Here is a 19,468-nt window from a genome sequence, read left to right on the forward strand (position 1 = left end):
CAGCGAGCACAGGGGGGATGGGCTTTGGATGAGCTCAAGTTTATGGAGGGTAGAAAATGGGAGGCCGGCCAGGAGAGCGTTGGAATAATCAAGTCTAGAAGCAACAAAGGCATGGATGAGGGTATCAGCAGCAGATGAGCTGGGAGAGGGTCGGAAACGGGCGATGTTACGGAGGTGGAAGTAGCCGGTTTTGGTGATGGAGCGAATATGTGGTCGGAAGCTCATTTCAGGGTCAAATACAACACCAAAGTTGCAAACGGTCTGGTTCCGCCTCAGACAGTAGCCAGGGTGTGGGATGGAGTCGGCGGCTAGGGAATGGAGTTTTTGGCGGTGACTGAAGATAATGACTTCGGTCTTCCCACTATTTAGCTGGAGGAAATTTCTGCTCATCCAGTACTGGTTGCCAGACAAGCAGCGTGACAAATCAGAGACAGTGGAGTGGTCGAGAGAGGTAGCGCTGAGGTAGAGCTGGGTGTCGTCAGCGTACATGTGGAACCTGACATCGTGATTTCAAATGATGTCGCCAAGGGTCAGCATGTAGATGAGAAATAGGAGGGGACCAAGGATAGATCCTTGGGGGACTCCAGGGGTACCTTCCTAGTTACATACGAACATATAAAATATCAGCAGGAAAAGACCAGCTGGTCCATCTAGCCTGTGTTATGCAGCCATGATGCCTTATGCATGACGATACAGACACTCTCAAACCACCCGGAGGCATGGAATCTCCCGAGAGAGGCGAAAAACATAAAATGTGAGATCAATTCGGGGAAAAAAAGCTGGAAAATTCCTCTCCAACCCCTTTAGACGGTCAAAACTAGTCCAGGAGACCACATTGGCTTAAATTACAGATACCTACCTCGTACAATGTGATCTCCACCCCAGCCAGTAACAAGTCCAGCTCTCGCTTAAAGGAATACAGCAAATCAGCGTTCACCCCACAAGCCGGCAGCCTGTTCCACAGATCTACTATTCTCTGGGAAAAGAAGAATCACCTAACATTTAACCCAGTTCTGCCCTTGCATAACTTGTAAGTGTGACCCCTGGTCCTCCCTAACCCATCCAGTTAAAATAATTTGTCCACGTAAATATAATCTAGTCCTTTCCTTATTTTATAAACCTTGATCAAATTGGCCCCGTGTCTATGCTTCACTGAAGCTTTGTCTTCATCCTTCCACCCAGGGAAACACAGAACTTATGAAACAACGTCTAGTGACACTCAACAGTGTAACTGACCAAGGTTCTGGAGAAGGTGACTTACTTACCCTCCTACCTAAAGGATCATGCAGAGAGATCTTGATTTGAAGGAAATCTATTGCGAAAGAGACCCAGGGCTTTCAGTCACAGCCATGCAGATTAGGCAAGGTTCAATCCGTGAACTGACAGTGGTGGGGGAGCAATAAGTTTCAGAAGGCAATGGATTGGTGAGAGGGGATGAAGGAAGGAGTAAAAAAGTTAGGGTTTTTCTCCTTCAATCAGTGACGAGAGAGAAAGAGAGAGAGTGAATAGAACTAAAGCATAAAGAAAAATGAGGCCATTAAACCAACTCCATTTGGATTCAAAATTAAATGAAGTACAGCTTTATAATTCAGAGATTAATTAAAGTCCAGAGCCTTTAGTCAATGGGGAAAATTACTTCAAAAAATATTCTACCTGATTTTTCCTATTTTTTTTAATGGATCTCACTTCTACTTTTGCCTGTAATTATATTATAGCTTTCAACATTTTTGTGCTCCAGTGAATCTGTGTTCCTAGTCAGTAAAGATCTGAAACAGAAACAGAAAATTCTGGAAACTTGTAGACAGTCAGTCAGTATCTATGGAGAGAACAGCAAGTTATCATTTTAGGTGAAGACAGGTATTTTAATACAATCATAAAAAGGGGAGATATCTAAAAATAAAATTGTAAAAAAAAACACAATCCCAGAGGAATCATGAGTGGAATGAAGTAACAGAATTTCTGTCAAGAAAATGAAAAAGATGGAAAATCTACATGCCTTTTGTTTCTTTAATGAGAATGCTTCTGTCTGTTACGTGACAGAGCTGATCTGTTACATCACTCTGCTTATGGGTCCTCTCTCGGTTTGCATATTATGTACTATTGCCCTCGCCCCTTTTTCTGATTGTATTAGTATAGCTATCTGCCTTTAATTTACAGTCTAGAAGGTACTGTACCCAAACATTCATTTGTCTGTTTTTAAGCAGCAAAAGTCTTTTGTGTGGTTTTTTTAATCTGAGGGGAAAAAAAGACAGGTTAACATCTCAGGAGGGACCATTCTTCAGAATGCAGGCTTAGGCTTCTCCCGAAACATGAACCTGTCTTTTCTCTTCGAGATGTTGATCAAGCTGCTGTGAATTCTTAAACGCAAAGAAACGTATTTGAGTGTGCAGGGAAATGGTACTGGATAATTGTGATGTGGGGCTAGCATTGGCACAGGAACGACGACCACGTTATGAAATTTCTCATTCTATTAAGAGCACAAACTGGAGATTTCTGGCTTTATTTTAAGGTCTGCTCTTTCCTTAGCCACTTTGTTTTTGTCCCTCCATGGTTTAGTTTTTAAATGCATATTTCAGTCACAATACATTAATGCAACAAAGTCCCCCAGCTGCAAGTTATGACCAGTGTTTAAGATAGAGCAGGGGTTCCCAAACTGTGGTATGTGTACCCCTGGGGGTACGCGATACATCTCGGGGGGGGGGGGGGGGTACGCGAGAGAAATTGTCTAATGGTGGATTTCATTAGTTAATTATTTTATTTATTTATTGTATTTTTATAATAGGCTACTCAGGCAAAGCTTTGAAACTCTGTGCCCTCACCTCCAATCACCGTACACTTTATACAATGCTTAGGCATTAAAGGGGTTAAAATATTAAACCTGTAAGCTGGTAGGGGTACACGGGCAGCTATTTTTAAATTTATTTGTTACTGGGATGTGGGCGTCGCTGGCAGAGCCAGCATTTATTGCCCATCCCTAATTGCCCTCGAGAAGGTGGTGGTGAGCCACCTTCTTGAACCACTGCAGTCCGTGTGGTGAAGGTACTCCCACAGTGCTGTTACGGAAGGAGTTCCAGGATTTTGACTCAGCGATGATGAAGGAACGGCAATATATTTCCAAGTCAGAATGGTGTGTGACTTGGAGGGGAACTTGGAGGTGGTGGTGTTCCCATGCGCCTGCTGCCCTTGTCCTTCTAAGTGGTAGAGATCGCGGGTTTGGGAAGTGCTGTCAAAGAAGCCTTGGCGAGTTTCTGCAGTGCATCTTGTAGATGGTACACACTGCAGCCATGGTGCGCCAGTGGTGGGGGGAGTGAATGTTTAATGTGGTGGATGGGGTGCCAATCAAACGGGCTGCTTTGTCTTGGACGGTGCCGAGATTCTTGAGTGTTGTTGCAGCTGCACTCATCCAGGCAAACGGAGAGCATTCCATCACACTCCTTATTTGCGCCTTGTAGATGGTGGAAAGGCTTTGGGGAGTCAGATGAGACACTCACCATAGAATACTCTGACCTGCTCATGTAGCCACAGTATTTATGTGGCTGGTCCAGTTAAGTTTCTGGTCAATGGTGACCCCCAGGATGTTGATGGTGGGGGATTCAGCAATGGTAATGTCGTTGAGTGTCAAGGGGCAGTGGTTAGACTCTCTCTTGTTGGAGATAGTCATTGCCTGGCACTTGTGTGGCATGAATGTTACTTGCCACTTATCAGCCCAAGCCTGAATGTTGTTCAGGTCTTGCTGCATGTGGGCATGGACTACTTCATTATCTGGGGAGCTGCGAATGGAACTGAACACTGCAATCATCAGCGAACATCCCCACTTCTGACCTTATGATGGAGGCAAGGTCATTGATGAAGTAGCTGAAGATGGTTGGGCCTAGGACACTGCCCTGAGAAACTCATGCAGCGATGTCCTGGGGCTGAGATGATTGACCTTCAATCATCACAACCATCTTCCTTTGTGCTAGGTATGACTCCAGCCAGTGGAGAGTTTTCCCCCTGATACCCATTGACTTCAATTTTACTGGGGCTCCTTGATGCCACACTCAGTCAAATGCTGCCTTGATGTCAAGGGCAGTCACTCTCACCTCACCTCTGGAATTCAGCTCTTTTGTCCGTGTTTGGACCAAGGCTGTAATGAGGTCTGGAGCCGAGTGGTCCTGGTGGAACCCAAACTGAGCATCGGTGAGCAAGTTATTGGTGAGTAAGTGCCGCTTGATAGCACTGTCGACGACACCTTCCATCATTTGCTGATGATTGAGAGTAGACTGATGGGTCGATAATTGGCTGGATTGAATTTGTCCTTTTTGTGGATAAGATATACCTGGGCAGTTTTCCACATTGTCGGGTAGATATCACTGTTGTAGCTGTACTGGAACAGCTTGGCTAGAGGCACGGCTAGTTCTGGAGCACAAGTCTTCAGCACGACAGCCGAGATGTTGTTGGGTTTACAGCCTTTGCTGTATCGATTACGCTCAGCTGTTTCTTGACATCACATGGAGTGAATCGAATTGGCTGAAGACTGGCTTCTGTGATGGTGGGGGCCTCAGGAGGAGGTTGACATGGATCATCCACTCAGCACTTCTGGCTGAAGATGGTTACAAACGCTTCAGCCTTATCTTTTGCACTTGTGTGCTGGGCTCCGCCATCATTGACCATAGGGATATTCATGGAGTCTCCTCCTCCCGTTAGTTGTTTAATGGTCCACCACCTTTCACGACTGGATGTGGCAAGACTGCAGAGCTTTGATCTAATCCGTTGATTGTGGGATTGCTTAGCCCTGTCTATAGCATGCTGCTTTCGTTGTTTAGCAAGCATGTAGTCCTGTGTTGCAGCTTCACCAGGTTGACACCTCATTTTTAGGTACGCCTGGTGCTGCTCCTGGCATGCTCTTCTGCACTCCTTATTGAACTAGGGTTGGTCCCCTGGCTTGATGGTAATGGTAGAGTGAGGGATATGCCAGGCCATGAGGTTTCAGATTGTGGTGGAGTACAATTCTGCAGCTGCTGATGGCCCACTGCACCTCATGGATGCCCAGTTTTGAGCTGCTAGATCTGTTCTGAATCAATCCAATTTAGCACGGTGATAGTGCCACACAACACGATGGAGGGTGTCCTCAGTGTCAAGTTGGGACCTTGTCTCCACAAGGACTGTGCGGTGGTCACTGCTACCAATGCTGTCATGGACAGATGCATCTGCGACAGGTAGATTGGTGAGGACGAGGTCAAGTAGGTATTTCCCTCGTGTTGGTTGTCTCACCACCTGTCGCAGACCCAGTCTGGCAGCTATGTCCTTTAGGACTCGGCCAGCTCGGTCAGTAGTGGTGCTACCGAGCCACTCTTGGTGATGGACATTGAAGTCCCCCACCCAGAGTACATTCTGTGCCCTTGCTACTCTCAGTGCTTCTTCCAAGTGGTGTTCAATATGGAGGAGTCCTGATTCATCGGCTGAGGGAGAGCGGTAGTTGGTAATCAGCAGGAGGTTTCCTTGCTTATGCTTGACCTGAAGCCATGAGACTTCATGAGGTCCGGAGTCAATGTTAAGGACTCACAGGTCCACTCCCTCCCAACTGTATACCACTGTACCGCCACCTCTAGTGGGTCTGTCCTGCTGATGGGACAGGACATACCCAGGGATGGTAATGGAAGAGTCTGGAACATTGGCTGAAAGGTATGATTCTGAGAGCATGACTGTGTCAGGCTGTTGCTTAACTAGTCTGTGTGACAGCACTCCAAATTTTGACATAAGTCCCCAGTTGTTAGTGAGGAGGACATTGCAGGGTCGACTGGGCTGGGTGTGCCATTGTCGTGTCCGAAGCCGGTGTCTAGGTTGATGCCGGGTGGTCCTTCCAGTTTTATTATTTCTCATAGCGATTTGTTACAATTGAGTGGCTTGCTAGGCCATTTCAAAGGGCAGTTCAGGGTCAACTACATTGTTGTGGGTCTGGAGTCACATATAGGCCAGACCAGGTAAGAACGGCAGATTTCCTTCCCTATAGGGCATTAGTGAACCAAATGGATTTTTATGACAATCCGATAGTTTCATGATCACCATTACGGATACTAGCTTTTTATTCCAGGTTTATTTAATTAACTGAATTTGAATTCCCCAGTTGTCGTGGTGGGATTTGAACTCATGTCTCTGGATCTTTAGTCCAGGCCTCTGGATTAATAGTCCAGTAGCTGGTAGATCGGGAAGTGGGGTACCGCAGGGATCGGTCCTTGGACCCCAGCTATTCACAATATATATTAATGATCTAGACGAGGGAACTAGATGTAATATCTCCAAGTTTGCAGACGACACAAAGCTGGGTGGGTGTGTGTGCTGTGAGGAGGATGCCGAGAAACTCCAGTATGTTTTGGACAGGTTGGGTGATTGGGCAGCATGGCCGATGCAATATAACGTGGATAAATGCGAGGTTATCCACTTTGGTGTCAAAAACAGGAAGGCAAATTATCTGAATGCACTTCCCCTTCTCCCAATCTATTGCCAATGAGACCTGGGTGTCCTTGTGCACCAGTCGCTGAAGGTAAGCATGCAGGTGCAGCAGGCGGTTAAGGCGGCAAATGGTATGTTGGCCTTCATAGCGAGAGGGTTTGTGTACAATAACAAGGATGTCTTGCTGCAGTTGTACAGGGCCTTGGTGAGACCACATCTTGAGTATTGTGTGCAGTTTTGGTCGCCTTATGAGGAAGGATGTTCTTGCCATGGAGGGAGTGCAGCGAAGATTCACCAGGCTGATACCTGGGATGGCAGGAATGACGTTATGAGGAGAGATTGGGTCGATTGGGCTTATACTCGCTGGAGTTTAGAAGAATGAGAGGGGATCTCATTGAAACTTGTTAGAATTCTAACAGGACTAGACAGACTAGATGCAGGAAGAATGTTCCCGATGGTCAGGGAGTCCAGAACCAGGGGTCACAATCTAAGGATAAGGGGTAAACCATTTAGGACAGAGATGAGGAGGAATTTCTTCACCCAGAGAGTGCTGAACCTGTGGAATTCTCTACCACAGAAGGCAGTAGAGGCCAATTCATTAAATATATTCAAGGAGTTGGATATATTTCTTAAGGCTAAAGGGATCAAGGGATATGAAGAGAAAGCAGGAACAGGGTACTGAATTTGGATGATGAGCCATGATCTCATTGCATGGCGGAGCAGGCTCGAGGGGCCGAATGACCTACTCCTGCTCCTATCTTCTATGTTCTATGTTTCTATGAAGGGGGTACGCAATAAGTAAAGTTTGGGAACCTCAGGAGGAAGAAATAGGGGACCAAAGCCCTCACATTTAAGGTGAGTATTATAGGAGGCAGAATAGCTTGGGGTCAGTGCAGAAAATAAAGAAAGGTTGTACACACCAATAAAATATTCTCTTTATTGATATATATTTTTTAAACAGAATAAATGACAAAAGTCTTCAGGTGAGTTCAATAAAGGCGACTACTTTCTTTGCCAAAGTGGAGCAGACAATATCCAGCAAATGATGACCAAAGCTACAATAACACTGATTTAGCTTGTTCCACTGTCATCAGTATTGTGGAGTCAGCTACAGCATGATTTCACTAATAGTTTCTCCATTACAAATCTTCAATACTCTGAAATCCGCCATGGGATGAATTCAGCGATTTACCAAAATCCATAAAGACCTGAGGCCGTGCAGAATAACCACTTTTTGTTTGGGGGGCAAGGGTTGAGAGTTTCATCAAAGTTTCATAAGTTCAGACTTCAGAAACAGCAAAGGTAATGGAATATTCATCAGGCAATGGCCCAAGGACGTAGTCTCTGTTCAGTAAATATTTTTTTAATTCACAAATTGCTCATTGAAAAAATATTCCTTTTATTAAATCAGGGCCTAAATTAACCATACACTGCACTGTAAATGTTGAAGTGCATTTTGTTTAGTGTACTCTGGAAGACACTTAACAGCTGCAACCATGCAGTATGTTCAAGTGATAACTGCAATCAGCCGCCACCAGTATACAAATTGCTGCATCTACACGGAGGCACAAAGATAATGCACAAAGGTGAGACTTATACACCAGCTTTTTACAGCAATTATCACTTTCCTGAGCAAAGACAGTACCACTCACAGCCAAAGAATAGACCACAACAATTCCTGCAGCGAAAGACAGTGTATTTGGCAGTCTGAGTATAAATATGAGCATCTTGAACATTAACACTCACCCTTTGATCGATGCCCATTTGGTACAGCTACATTTTGAACTCATTTTCAGTTTCCAGGTCATTCTAAAATGACAACTCAACAAGAGCCCCGACCTTAAAAGATTTATAAATCGCTTCACAATTCAGCTTAGTCCTTGGTTTTTCTTTCCACTGGCCGGGCGAGCTCTCTGTTCCGCCACTGTGATGTCAATGTGACACACGTGGCACTGAGGCAGAGCCCGGCTGGCACTCCCAGAATCCTATACAAAAAAAGTAACAGTTTCCATACCACATATGAATATGGCTCAAATAGACTCTTATACAGTTCACATTAACAGCAGGTATTGTTCAAACAGGCACTACATCAGTAGTATCAACTTATAGCTAAATTAACATGTAAACATAGGTTTTAAAGGAAGGGAGCTTTCAATTCACAACAGTGATCATACAGAGGAAATTCAGCTCAAACTTATCCACACAGTACAATCACAAGGTACTCGTTAAATTACAGAGTCATATACACTGATTATACAACAGCATCATATGCAACTTTTATACACGCACTTGGAATTGAATTTGCAGAATGGTATATCAATACATCTAATTAAATATCGCACTGCCACATGTCACTACAATGACCTACAAATGGCCTCGTGTATTAAGCACTGACACTGCCTTTTCAGTTTAATAAATAACTTGTATTATGCACAGATTGTGCTTTAAGCAGGATGGTCAGTAGGAGATATTGGAACATGTCCCAAGTCACTGATGGGGTTGCCACCAGTCTATTTTCATTGCTGTCTGGATAACATGCAACTGAAAGAGACACAAATCTGGATTTTAAATTCAACTCCCATTCTTCCCCCTTACTTTGTCTTGTGAACGATGTGCAGGCAACAAGTTATTAAGGGCTGCAACAAATGAGACTTAGCAAGGCAAAACTCAGAACTCAAGCAGTTATCACTTCCTGCCTGTGCCCAATCTGCCTTGATTCTGAACTTGGCAAATGGTGGCATCCCAATTGTCAGGTGGCAGAGAGCTTGGGGGAAGGCTCCCCTGCACAGTACCAACCAGTCGTCCCAATATAAACATACTCGGAAATTCTGAATGTTGCATACATTTTTAATATATTTGATACATTTCTCAAATTGAGCTGCACTTCTACTTTTGCAAGGATCGCTATCCTTTTTAAAAATTATATATTCTTTATAGATTTTTGGTTACAAAATACTCTGCTAAATATATATTTTTTCCAGATGCATCTTTGCATTAACTGGAGCGAAGTATCGAATTAAATGATTTAATAGTGCAGAACCTCCTCTAGTCAACTCCCAGCCCATGAAGTTAAAAGCTATTAAAAAGCTGAAACCTATTTAACTTGGGTCCATATACCTGAGCCCACCTCCAACAGGCTGCAGTCACATTCAGGGAGTGAGCAGTAACAGCACAGCAGCCTTATTAGGCCAGTTGCACCATGTAGTCGGAACGAGGTGTCAAGTTGCTCAGACTGAATTGATGCAAGATGTTGGAGATCACCCCCTGGATGCAGTCTCATACCATTTCAGCTTCACGCTTGCTGCGATACAAGTGCAGCCAGAAACATTTAAAAAATCGTCCCAGATGGTCCAAATGTCACTTGTCCTTGTTTTAATGATAAGAGAGCTGACCGTCCAATCAGCAACCTTGACATTCAGAATTTAGAATTGGCATTCAGACACGGCTGTGCAGGAGTTAGTTTTCCCGGGTTAAAGAGCAAAGCGGGAGCCGGCAGTATAAACACAAGCCTGGCAGATCTGAGTGCCGGAAACAGGATCTGAACTGGTACATTTATGGGATGGAACTTTTAAAAGAAAACCCAAAGTGTTTATATCTGCTGTGGAATGGTGGCAAAAATATACACAGCACATTTTACTGTCCTGCTTTTGTGTTTTAATATATTTTAAAAAAATATCTGAAGAAAGTTAAAAGGTTTAGAAGCAGGGAAGAGTTTAGGGTTACTAAACCCCTTTTGTAAAGTATCAACGGCCAATACAGTCTACTTACTACTCAATTCAAAGTTACTTAATTTGAATTATCATTCAATTTTTTAAAGTACTATATTCCCACTTTGCTACATTAGTTATGTTGCTTAATTGAAACTGTTGGATAATTCAATTTTTTAGCACAATAAACAACTGAACTGTCAGAAGTAGAATGTAAGCAGATATTTACTGCACAGTGATCATCCAGTGCCAATTCTGTGTTTTGGGATCCCATCTCCCTTCCCCCAGGCAGCCCCTGATTTATAAACCACTCCAGTAATTATGGTATTTCAAAATGTGGTACATGGTAGTGCTCATGAAGCATTCAGACAGGTAACAAAATAAATGTTAGTTGAACATCATAATCTAACCACAAGAGCACTGGAATCATTGGACGGATAAAGTTAGACATGCACAGCGCCCTAGGCCAAACAGGTATGAATGCTGGTGAAACAACAACTCGTTTACTGTATTTACATTCAAGAATTTCACAATTCATGGTATCAAGGTGTGTGAATGATAATTATCTAAGTTTGTCAACATGGTTAGATGGTGTATCTGGAGATTTGCCACCCATTTGTGGTTCTTCAGTACAGTACAACGCATCCTTGGTTTCCTAAATTGGGAACTGGACACTAGGGCTTGCTGCATCGCTCCTCTAGAGGAGTCTCTGTGCAATTAGCACATTTAAATTTGAGGACTTGTGTCAAGTGAATGAGTGAGAGTTGGAGAATGTGTGAGTGAATGCGAGAGTGAGAAAGTACATATTTTTTATACACACACACAATGGCAAAGCACTTTGGCACTAATGTGCTCTTTTGGCCAAGAAACCTGGGAGCAAGAGAGCTGTCCAGGACCAGGGGGTGGGGGGGCGGTGGAGACTGAGGGAAGGTATTACACAAACTTTGCAATAAAAGCTAAGCACTAATGATTAGCGGAATTACTTTGGGATTTGAACCGTTAAGTAAAAATGGATACCCCACACATTGACTCAAGTCTCTCAAATTTTCCTTTCTTCTCCTCCCCCAAAAAAGCACTACCCAGAAGTGCCACAGTGGAAGCCAACATAAAACAGGGCAAGAACTTCATCACTGCTGTATCCAACTTAGATTGAGGCTATAAATGTTGGAATCCATTAAAGTACAAATCCCATTATCAAAATATGCTGATCTAGAGACTTGTGACAATTGGTCTATTGCTGGTCATTTCCACAAACATCTGGGTTGCTGTCATAATGAGCATTACACACAAAGACCTGGAGTTCAGCTTTTCCCCATATCCTCCAATACCTAATTTGAATTAAGTGTCATGCAAATATTTTTTAAACTTCTACGATATACAAGCTAAATCATAAATTAAATGACAACATCCCTTTCTTTTTGTCCATCTTTAATAGAACATTCAAAAGTTAGAGGTTTGATAAAATTTATAACTGCCAACAGACTTCGTTTCATTATGTAGCAACTAATATTCAGAACAGCAGGGCTTCGGCTTGATCTTTCAAGAAACTGTTGGAAGTGGGAAACTTTGTAACTGCAGCAGCTGTGGAGTGCAGTGTGTTTAAGGACGTTTGCTCCTAATGAGATGCCACAAGGCCATTAATATCCGTCCACCCCCACAATTTTTGCCTCTGAGATGCACAGGTGCAACGAGAGAAACACATGCCATCCATTCCTATCACTGTACCTCGTCTGAATCTAGCAAGAACATCTGCTGGTTCTTGGTCGTATTTTTTGTGTTTTTTCCCTGCTTCATACTGATTATTTTGAAATCAATGGGCCCAAATATTGAAGAAACAGCTCGATAATTGCAAAACAGATCCTCAACCTTAATAATGCCTGTTGTATGGACTGTGCTGTTCTTCACTCCTCGGCACTGGTTAATTTTAATGTGCTAAATATCTTTGAGAAAATGCTCCCACATTGCAGTGTACAGCGGTAAAAGGAAATCCAGTTACTAGCAACATGTATTCATTCTCCACACTTTCTAACAGGGTACTGGCTACCTTTTAAAAGAGGTATGATTATTTCAATGGGGAATTTTTAGATTAACATTTGATCTAGTGCAGCACAGACTTAAACGCATTGACAATTAAAATAGTGTAGTGGCTGATGACAGGCAACACAATGACATTGCATTAGATCAGTCATTTGCCCAGTCATAAACAGGACAGTGTCTCTATGAACTTTACATTGAAACGGTCCTTTTAAACTCATACATAGCCAGACCCACAACTGAATCATTATTGGATTTGCCAATTTAATAATCAGAATTTCATTCACCTTAACTATCTAAATGCTGCAACTCACTGCAATAAACAGATGGACAAGGGATTGGGCCCTCAAACTAATGCCAAACAATGGATTCAGTACCAAACACCTCAATAATCAGTTTTACTCTCTGATCAAATAATGCAAAGCTGCAGATATCTCTGGGTTGATGATTGGGCACCTAGTGGACACATCACTGCCCATCAGGTCAATACATTCAGCTTCAATTGGATGAATGAGAATTATTGGAAACAGGGAACACTCGGTTCATAGCATAGACATTCCCATGAATGGCCTTCCATTGGAATCGCAATGGTCAATGGGTTTGGTCAAAAAAGCACACAAGGAGCAACAAATTGAAGCGTCAAAACACCATTTCAGCAGCTTACTTTTTAAATGCAATATACGAGAATGCGAGGGAAATCTGTAGGGTTTTTTCCAGAGTTCAAGGCAATAGAAATTAGACCTTCAGTGAACGTGGGAGTGAGGATTAATTAGAATGTGTGTGTGTGTGGTGGAGGGGGGGGGGGGGCGGGTTGTTGCTACAATTTAGTGACCATTTACAGTGAATTAAGGGACTTGCAACAGTAAATCATTGACTGGAATCCAAGCAACAGAAATACACTTGTGCGAGTTTGTTAGAGGAAGGGAAACTGGACTAATCATGAGGCTTCCTGGTCAAAACAAAACAGTAAATCCAAATGGGGTGCCACTTCAAGAATGGAAGAGAGCTCACTATAGAAGTTAAGTAGGTTTCTTTTTAAATAGGTGTTTTACATTGACCATTAAAGGCATACAGTCTTTTGAGCCCAAAGATGGAGGCATGATTTGCACAAATGATAACAGGGCACTATTCTACTAACAAAAAGTACAAAATGAAATGATTTGTCAAATCACCTCAGAACAAGAACAGCATTATCTAGAACACATATATACAGCAGCAGTGACTAGCTCAGTAAGTACAATGTGTGATCAGATAACCTCGACGTAATTAGCGGGATACAAGCCCAGCTGTCCATTCTCCAGGCGACCCTTGCACCAGCCTTGTTCATCCTCATCTTCGATCTTTGTTAAGAAGTCACCTGCATTTGAAGGGGACAAGACGAGCAGTCAGACAGTTCATTCCAAGAGGCGCAGTTTCTTCCCTCACTGCGCCGCTATCAGCTTCTACTTTCAGCAACCTGTCACGCAAAAATTTTAAAAACCTAAACATGCAATGGCAAGTCGAACTAATGGCGGAAACCATTAGATGCTCTGCTACAGCAAAATATGGCCCATTATATAGGTGGGTAAGTAGCCCAGAAATCTGGCTCTTACGTAGCACACTGGCAAATAATTATAAATGGAGAAACTCTCCTGTCACATGACACACATGGGGAGAATGATCTTTTCTACATTGTCTCACCTGCTTTGAAGCTCAGTTCATCCTGCTCTTGGCCCTCGTAGTCATACAGCGCACGCACTCGCACACCCGACCCATGGGCGGGAGACGCCTCCTCATCAAAAGGGTTCGTTCCTCCATTAGCATCATTTGAGGCGGGGGTGTTCGTTTCATCGTCGGACCATTCGGCAGAGAACGCCTGGTTCTTCTCGTAGCTACTCACGCTGCAACAGAAAGGGGGGGGGGGGGGGCGGGGGTGAAAAAAAAAAACAACCTGTAAAATGTCACCAGAGCAGCCCCTGTAGCAGTCTCTGTGCCTGTGGAAATACATCATCAAGAAAAAAGAGAGATGGAGAGAAACTGATTGCTGGAAACATGAAATAAAATGCAAAGATAGTAGAAATGCACAACTGGTCAGCATTGGAAAGATAGGTTAAAGTTCTAGGGGAAAACCTCTCAACAGAACTGATGTTCTACTGAAGGGTTCCACCAACAATGTTAAATCTCTCTCTCTCTCTCTTTTCCCCCCCGATGTTGATTGGCATGCTGTGCATTTCTGGCATTTTCTGTTTTTACTTTGTACTAACACAAGGTCATCTGAACAGAACCAGACAGGCAGTAAAACAAGGCCAGACCAAACGGCAGAAATGAGTGCAATGTGATGCTGGTTTTAGAATTGGGAGACAGCACTATTACGCTTCAACAGGGTTATGCAGCTTTTACAATGATAGAAACAGTCAAGGAAGACTAGACTAGAGAAGAGTTTGGAAACAAAAAACCTTCAGCTAAAAACTGTTTCCTCCCCCCTCCAGAAACCATTCAACAGTCCATTCTACATGCACTTTGAAGTGGACTCTTTATAAAACAGAACAAAGTGTAATCTTCTCTCAAAAAAAAATTAATCCCACATCACACAATGTTTCCCAGAAGAGGCAGCAAACAGGCAACTCTTTCCTCAAGCCACTGACAAAGCCCAGAAGCTTTGGCTTCCTCCATCTCCACTGTTGCACATGGGTACTCAAGCAAACAACACAAAGTTATGCATCTACATGCTCAGCGGTGGCATTGCTCCAAGATTTAGGAGGCGTGACGCAAGTAGAACTTGACCAGGACAAGCAGGGCACATCAAACAGGTTGTGTTCAGTGCTCATGCTGTAATGGAAGGACTAGTGTTATTCCCATTGTATTCTGTGGTTCTGGTCTGTGAACAAGTTCGCCAAGGCTTCTTCGGCAGCTCCTCCCAAACCCGCGACCTCCACCACCTAGAAGGACAAGGGCAGCAGGCGCATGGGAACACCACCACCTCCAAGTCGCACACCATCCTGACTTGGAAGTATATCGCCGTTCCTTCATCATCGCTTGGTCAAAATCCTGGAACTCCCTACCGAACAGCACTGTGGGAGTACCTTCACCACACGGATTGCAGCGGTTCAAGGCGGCGGCTCACCACCACCTTCTCAAGGGCAATTGGGGATGGGAAATAAATGCTGGCCTTGCCGGCGACGCCCACATCCTGTGAATAAATAAATTAAAAAAACCAGGGGCATGGTATTGTAACTGCAGTGATGCTGAATGAAAGTGGGTTGCACCAAGTAACATGCAGCAAACAGCTTCCTTCAGATGAACATTAGGCCAACAAGTGAGCTGTAACTGCCCTTTCATAGTATGGCAAGAGGATCACAAATACCTCCGATTGGACAACCTTTTACAAAAGTGAAAACATCAGAACTCCCCATGGTAAAGAAGAAAAACAAAAAACAGAAATCAGAGACAAACAGAAAATATGGGAAATGCGTGAGCAGGTCAGTCAACGTCTGAAAGAACGATACTAATACTAATTTTTCTCTTTCTGTTGTTGATTGACTTGCTGTGCATTTCCTACATTGTGTTTTTATTTTACCATTGCTGGGGAGCCACAGTATTTAATTCTATGGGTGTGGGGGCCTTGCCAGGGTCCTCAAATTTATTCTGAGACAATTGGCTTCTTCCCACATCTCGGGGAAGAGTTACAGTGTTAACACATAAAAACAGAAAATGTTAGAAATACACAGCAACATCTGCAGAGAGAAAAGTTAATGTTTCAGGTGTAACTGTTCATGTCCTTTCTCATTAAAGGTCCTGACTGAGTTTCAGCACTTTGTTTCTACGTCTGATTTCCAGCTTCTGCAGTATTATGTGCATCCAGCGCAGTTGAAGTTAGAGCTGTACGAGTGAAGCAAGGTAAGATGAATCTTTTGTTTGCAAGTACTCTCTCATGTTACAGAGAATATTCAATACAAAAAATGTAGTAACCTGGACTTGGGTCCTACAAGGCTGCTCCTCAACATCATTGGTAAGGATTCTAGAGCCGGTCCATTGCTAAGTATGGAGCCACACTTTGGACCAGCCAAAGAGCTGGTCTGGCACTGTTGCACCCTGGGACACCATGCTATTGGCTGAAAAATCTCAATCTCTGAAAGTGAGGATGGGTTGAGTGTTGTTGGAGGTGCTGCAGCTATGGATCAGTTCTTGGGCTGGTCCAACTCATGCCCATGAGCAGGTTTCCAATGAAGTCATTCCAGAATACATGGTGACATTATTGATCAGCACAGCAGGAAGGATACTGACATAGAAACATAGAAGATAGGAGCAGGAGCAGACCATTCGGCCCCTCGAGCCTGCTCCGCCATTCAATGCGATCATGGCTGACCATCCAAATTCAGTACCCGGTCCCTGCTTTCTCCCCATACCCCTGATCCCTTTAGCCTTGAGAAATATATCCAACTCCTTCTTGAATATATTTAATGAATTGGCCTCTACTGCCTTCTGTGGTAGAGAATTCCACAGGTTCACCACTCTCTGGGTGAAGAAATTCCTCCTCATTTCTGTCCTAAATGGCCTACCCTTTATCCTTAGACTGTGACCCCTGGTTCTGGACTCCCCAACCATCGGGAACATCCTTCCAGCATCTAGTCTGTCTAGTCCTGTTAGAATTTTATAAGTTTCGATGAAATCCCCTCTCATTCTTCTAAACTCCAGCGAGTACAAGCCCAATCGATCCAATCTCTCCTCATACGTCATTCCTGCCATCCCAGGTATCAGCCTGGTGAATCTTCGCTGAACTCCTTCCATGGCAAGAACATCCTTCCTCAGAGAAGGCGACCAAAACTGCACACAATACTCAAGGTGTGGTCTCACCAAGGCCCTGTACAACTGTAGCAAGACATCCTTGTTCCTGTACTCAAACCCTCTCGCTATGAAGGTCAACATACCATTTGCCTTCTTAACCACCTGCTGCACCTGAATGCTTACCTTCAGTGACTGGTGCACAAGGACACCCAGGTCTCGTTGCACTTCCCCTTCTCCCAATCTATTGCCATTCAGCTAATAATCTACCTTCCTGTTTTTGCTACCAAAGTGGATAACCTCACATTTATCCACGTTATATTGCATCTGCCATGCTTCTGCCCAATCACCCAACCTGTCCAAATCATCCTGGAGTTTCTCGGCCTCCTCCTCACAGCACACACGCCCACCCAGCTTTGTGTCGTCTGCAAATTTGGAGATAATACATCTAGTTCCCTTGTCTAGATCATTAATATATATTGTGAATAGCTGGGGTCCAAGGACCGATCCCTGCAGTACCCCACTAGTCACTGCCTGCCACTCGGAAAAAGACCCGTTTATTCCAACTCTTTGCTTTCTGTCTGCCAACCAGTTCTCTATCCAAGTCAATACCTTGCTCCCAATCCCATGTGCCTTAACTTTACACGCTAATCTCTTATGCGGGACCTTATCGAAAGCCTTCTGAAAGTCCAAATACACCACATCCACTGGTTCTCCCTTATCTATTTTACCAGTTACATCCTCAAAAAATTCCAGTAGATTAGTCAAGCACGATTTACCCTTTGTAAATCCATGTTGACTTAGTCCGATCCTGTCACTGTTTTCCAAGTGCTCTGCTGTTACATCTTTTATAATGGACTCTAGCATTTTCCCCACTACCGATGTCAGGCTTACCGGTCTGTAATTCCCCGTTTTCTCTCTACCACCTTTTTTGAATAGTGGGGTAACATTAGCTACCCTCCAATCCATGGGTACTGTTCCAGATTCCATCGAATGTTGGAAGATGATCAGCAATGCATCTACTATTTCTAGGGCCACTTCCCTAGGATGTAGATTATCAGGCCCACATGGTCAGAAAAATCTGTTTAAAATAATCATTTTTTTTTGTAAGTATGTGTGAAATGGGAGGGGAGTTTAAACACAAAGGGCTGGATTTTGCTGGCGCTCAGAGGGCGGGTCTGGAGGCAGGTCAAAGGTTAAAATCGTTTTGATTGACTGTGGGTTGCAGTCCCGCCGTCAACCCGCCTCCAAACAATTTTCCCAAGTGTCGGGTCCCCAATTTACAATTGGACCCGACACCTAGCGGCAGGAAGAGGATTAAAGGCAATTACCTGCCTATTAACAGGTAGTTGCTAGTAGTTGACAGGCTATTTTTGAATTTTGACGCTTCTGCCTCGGGTTTCCTGACGTCCGGACACCACGCCAGGTAGGTGTGGCGTGTTGTGAGTCTGCTGTAATGTTTCTGGATTGATGCCAGTTGCAGAAGTGGTGTGAAGGATCCAATGTTGCACTGGTGAGTCTCAGAGGAAAGAAAATGTTGGGAACTGCATTTTTAATACATTTACACTTTTCTTTAGGTTACAAGTTTTTAAATCCATGTCCAGTGCCACCTCATTGGGAGAACCTCTCACCAGTGACAGATCGCTTCTGTCACCTCACCTGCAGCTGCCATCTATTCCAGCCTCTGGAGGGAGTCATTGGAGAGCCTGGGTGCAAGAGGTCACCTTTGTGCAGTGATTGTCAGTGTTTGCAGCACCTCAATACTGTCAAACACTGAGAAATCAAATGTCAAAAAAAAATTTGTGCGTGGTCCCTTTAAAGAAACAGACAGATGACGCCATCTGACTGGCTTCCTCTTAATTGGCGGGCTTAACAAGGTCAATCAAGGTAAAATCACATCTGTGGGCCGGGACTGGAAGCCGGAAACCACCTGACCTGCACCCAACCGGCCTCCATTGATAAAATCGTGGCCAAAGTACTTTTCTTCCCCTTTAAGTTGGTCGGCACTTTACACCGAAATACTAGAAAAGCATTACCTTTATTTAAGGGGCTATATAATGCTGACAGCATTTCAGAATATGAGCTCATTATACAGATTTATAGCATATTTATCAAAAACATGCAGCAAGAAGGAAGATAGAAAGATAGTGAGAAATTCACCCAGGTACACAGAACCAGAGAGAGTGACAGAGAGAGAGCACACAAATGACAGATTAAGTCATGAATACACAAATTACAGATTAAGAGAGTCAGAGAGAGGAATACAGGGCAACTGTCCTATTGATAGGTTTGTCCCCCACAGAGTAGCTAAAGTTAGTGAATGTTAGTGAAAAACTCCAAGCTGCCCCAAGCAAAGAGACAGTTTTCACCAACTTTTTCTTTTCCTCTTTCTGGACCTCCTTCACCTCCTGGTTGACTTCATCCTCAGCAAAAGGGTTATTACTGCAACTTCTCTCATTATTCTGGCAGATACTACGGCTGTTCAGGGAGTGAGAAAAGGACATCTGTGTTTGTAAAGAATCTCTAGAAACAGA

At 43.8% G+C, this 19,468-nt stretch overlaps 1 protein-coding gene across 9 annotated transcripts in view; it reads right to left on the reverse strand.

Annotated features, from left to right (window-relative positions):
- Nucleotides 1–7,355: 7,355 nt before the first annotated feature.
- Nucleotides 7,356–19,468, reverse strand: part of pacsin1b (protein kinase C and casein kinase substrate in neurons 1b) — a 251,730-nt gene continuing 239,617 nt past the window's right edge. For 7 of the 9 annotated variants that reach the window (XM_086011521.1, XM_086011523.1, XM_086011520.1 and 4 more), the window contains exons 9-11: nucleotides 19,308–19,412; nucleotides 13,854–14,053; nucleotides 7,356–13,530 (exon numbers count right to left, since the gene is read on the reverse strand). In XM_086011521.1, the coding sequence (XP_085867647.1) occupies nucleotides 13,421–13,530; nucleotides 13,854–14,053; nucleotides 19,308–19,412 (415 nt within the window). In that variant the 3' untranslated portion in view covers nucleotides 7,356–13,420. Of the gene's footprint in view, nucleotides 13,531–13,853; nucleotides 14,054–18,265; nucleotides 18,454–19,307; nucleotides 19,413–19,468 lie in introns of those variants that run through there. The other 2 variants (XM_086011525.1, XM_086011524.1) reach the window with 2 other exon arrangements.

Source organism: Somniosus microcephalus, chromosome 18, assembly GCF_052327205.1.
Source record: "Somniosus microcephalus isolate GS21.2 chromosome 18, FLI_Smic_1.0, whole genome shotgun sequence".
Taxonomy (NCBI): Eukaryota; Metazoa; Chordata; class Chondrichthyes; order Squaliformes; family Somniosidae; genus Somniosus; species Somniosus microcephalus.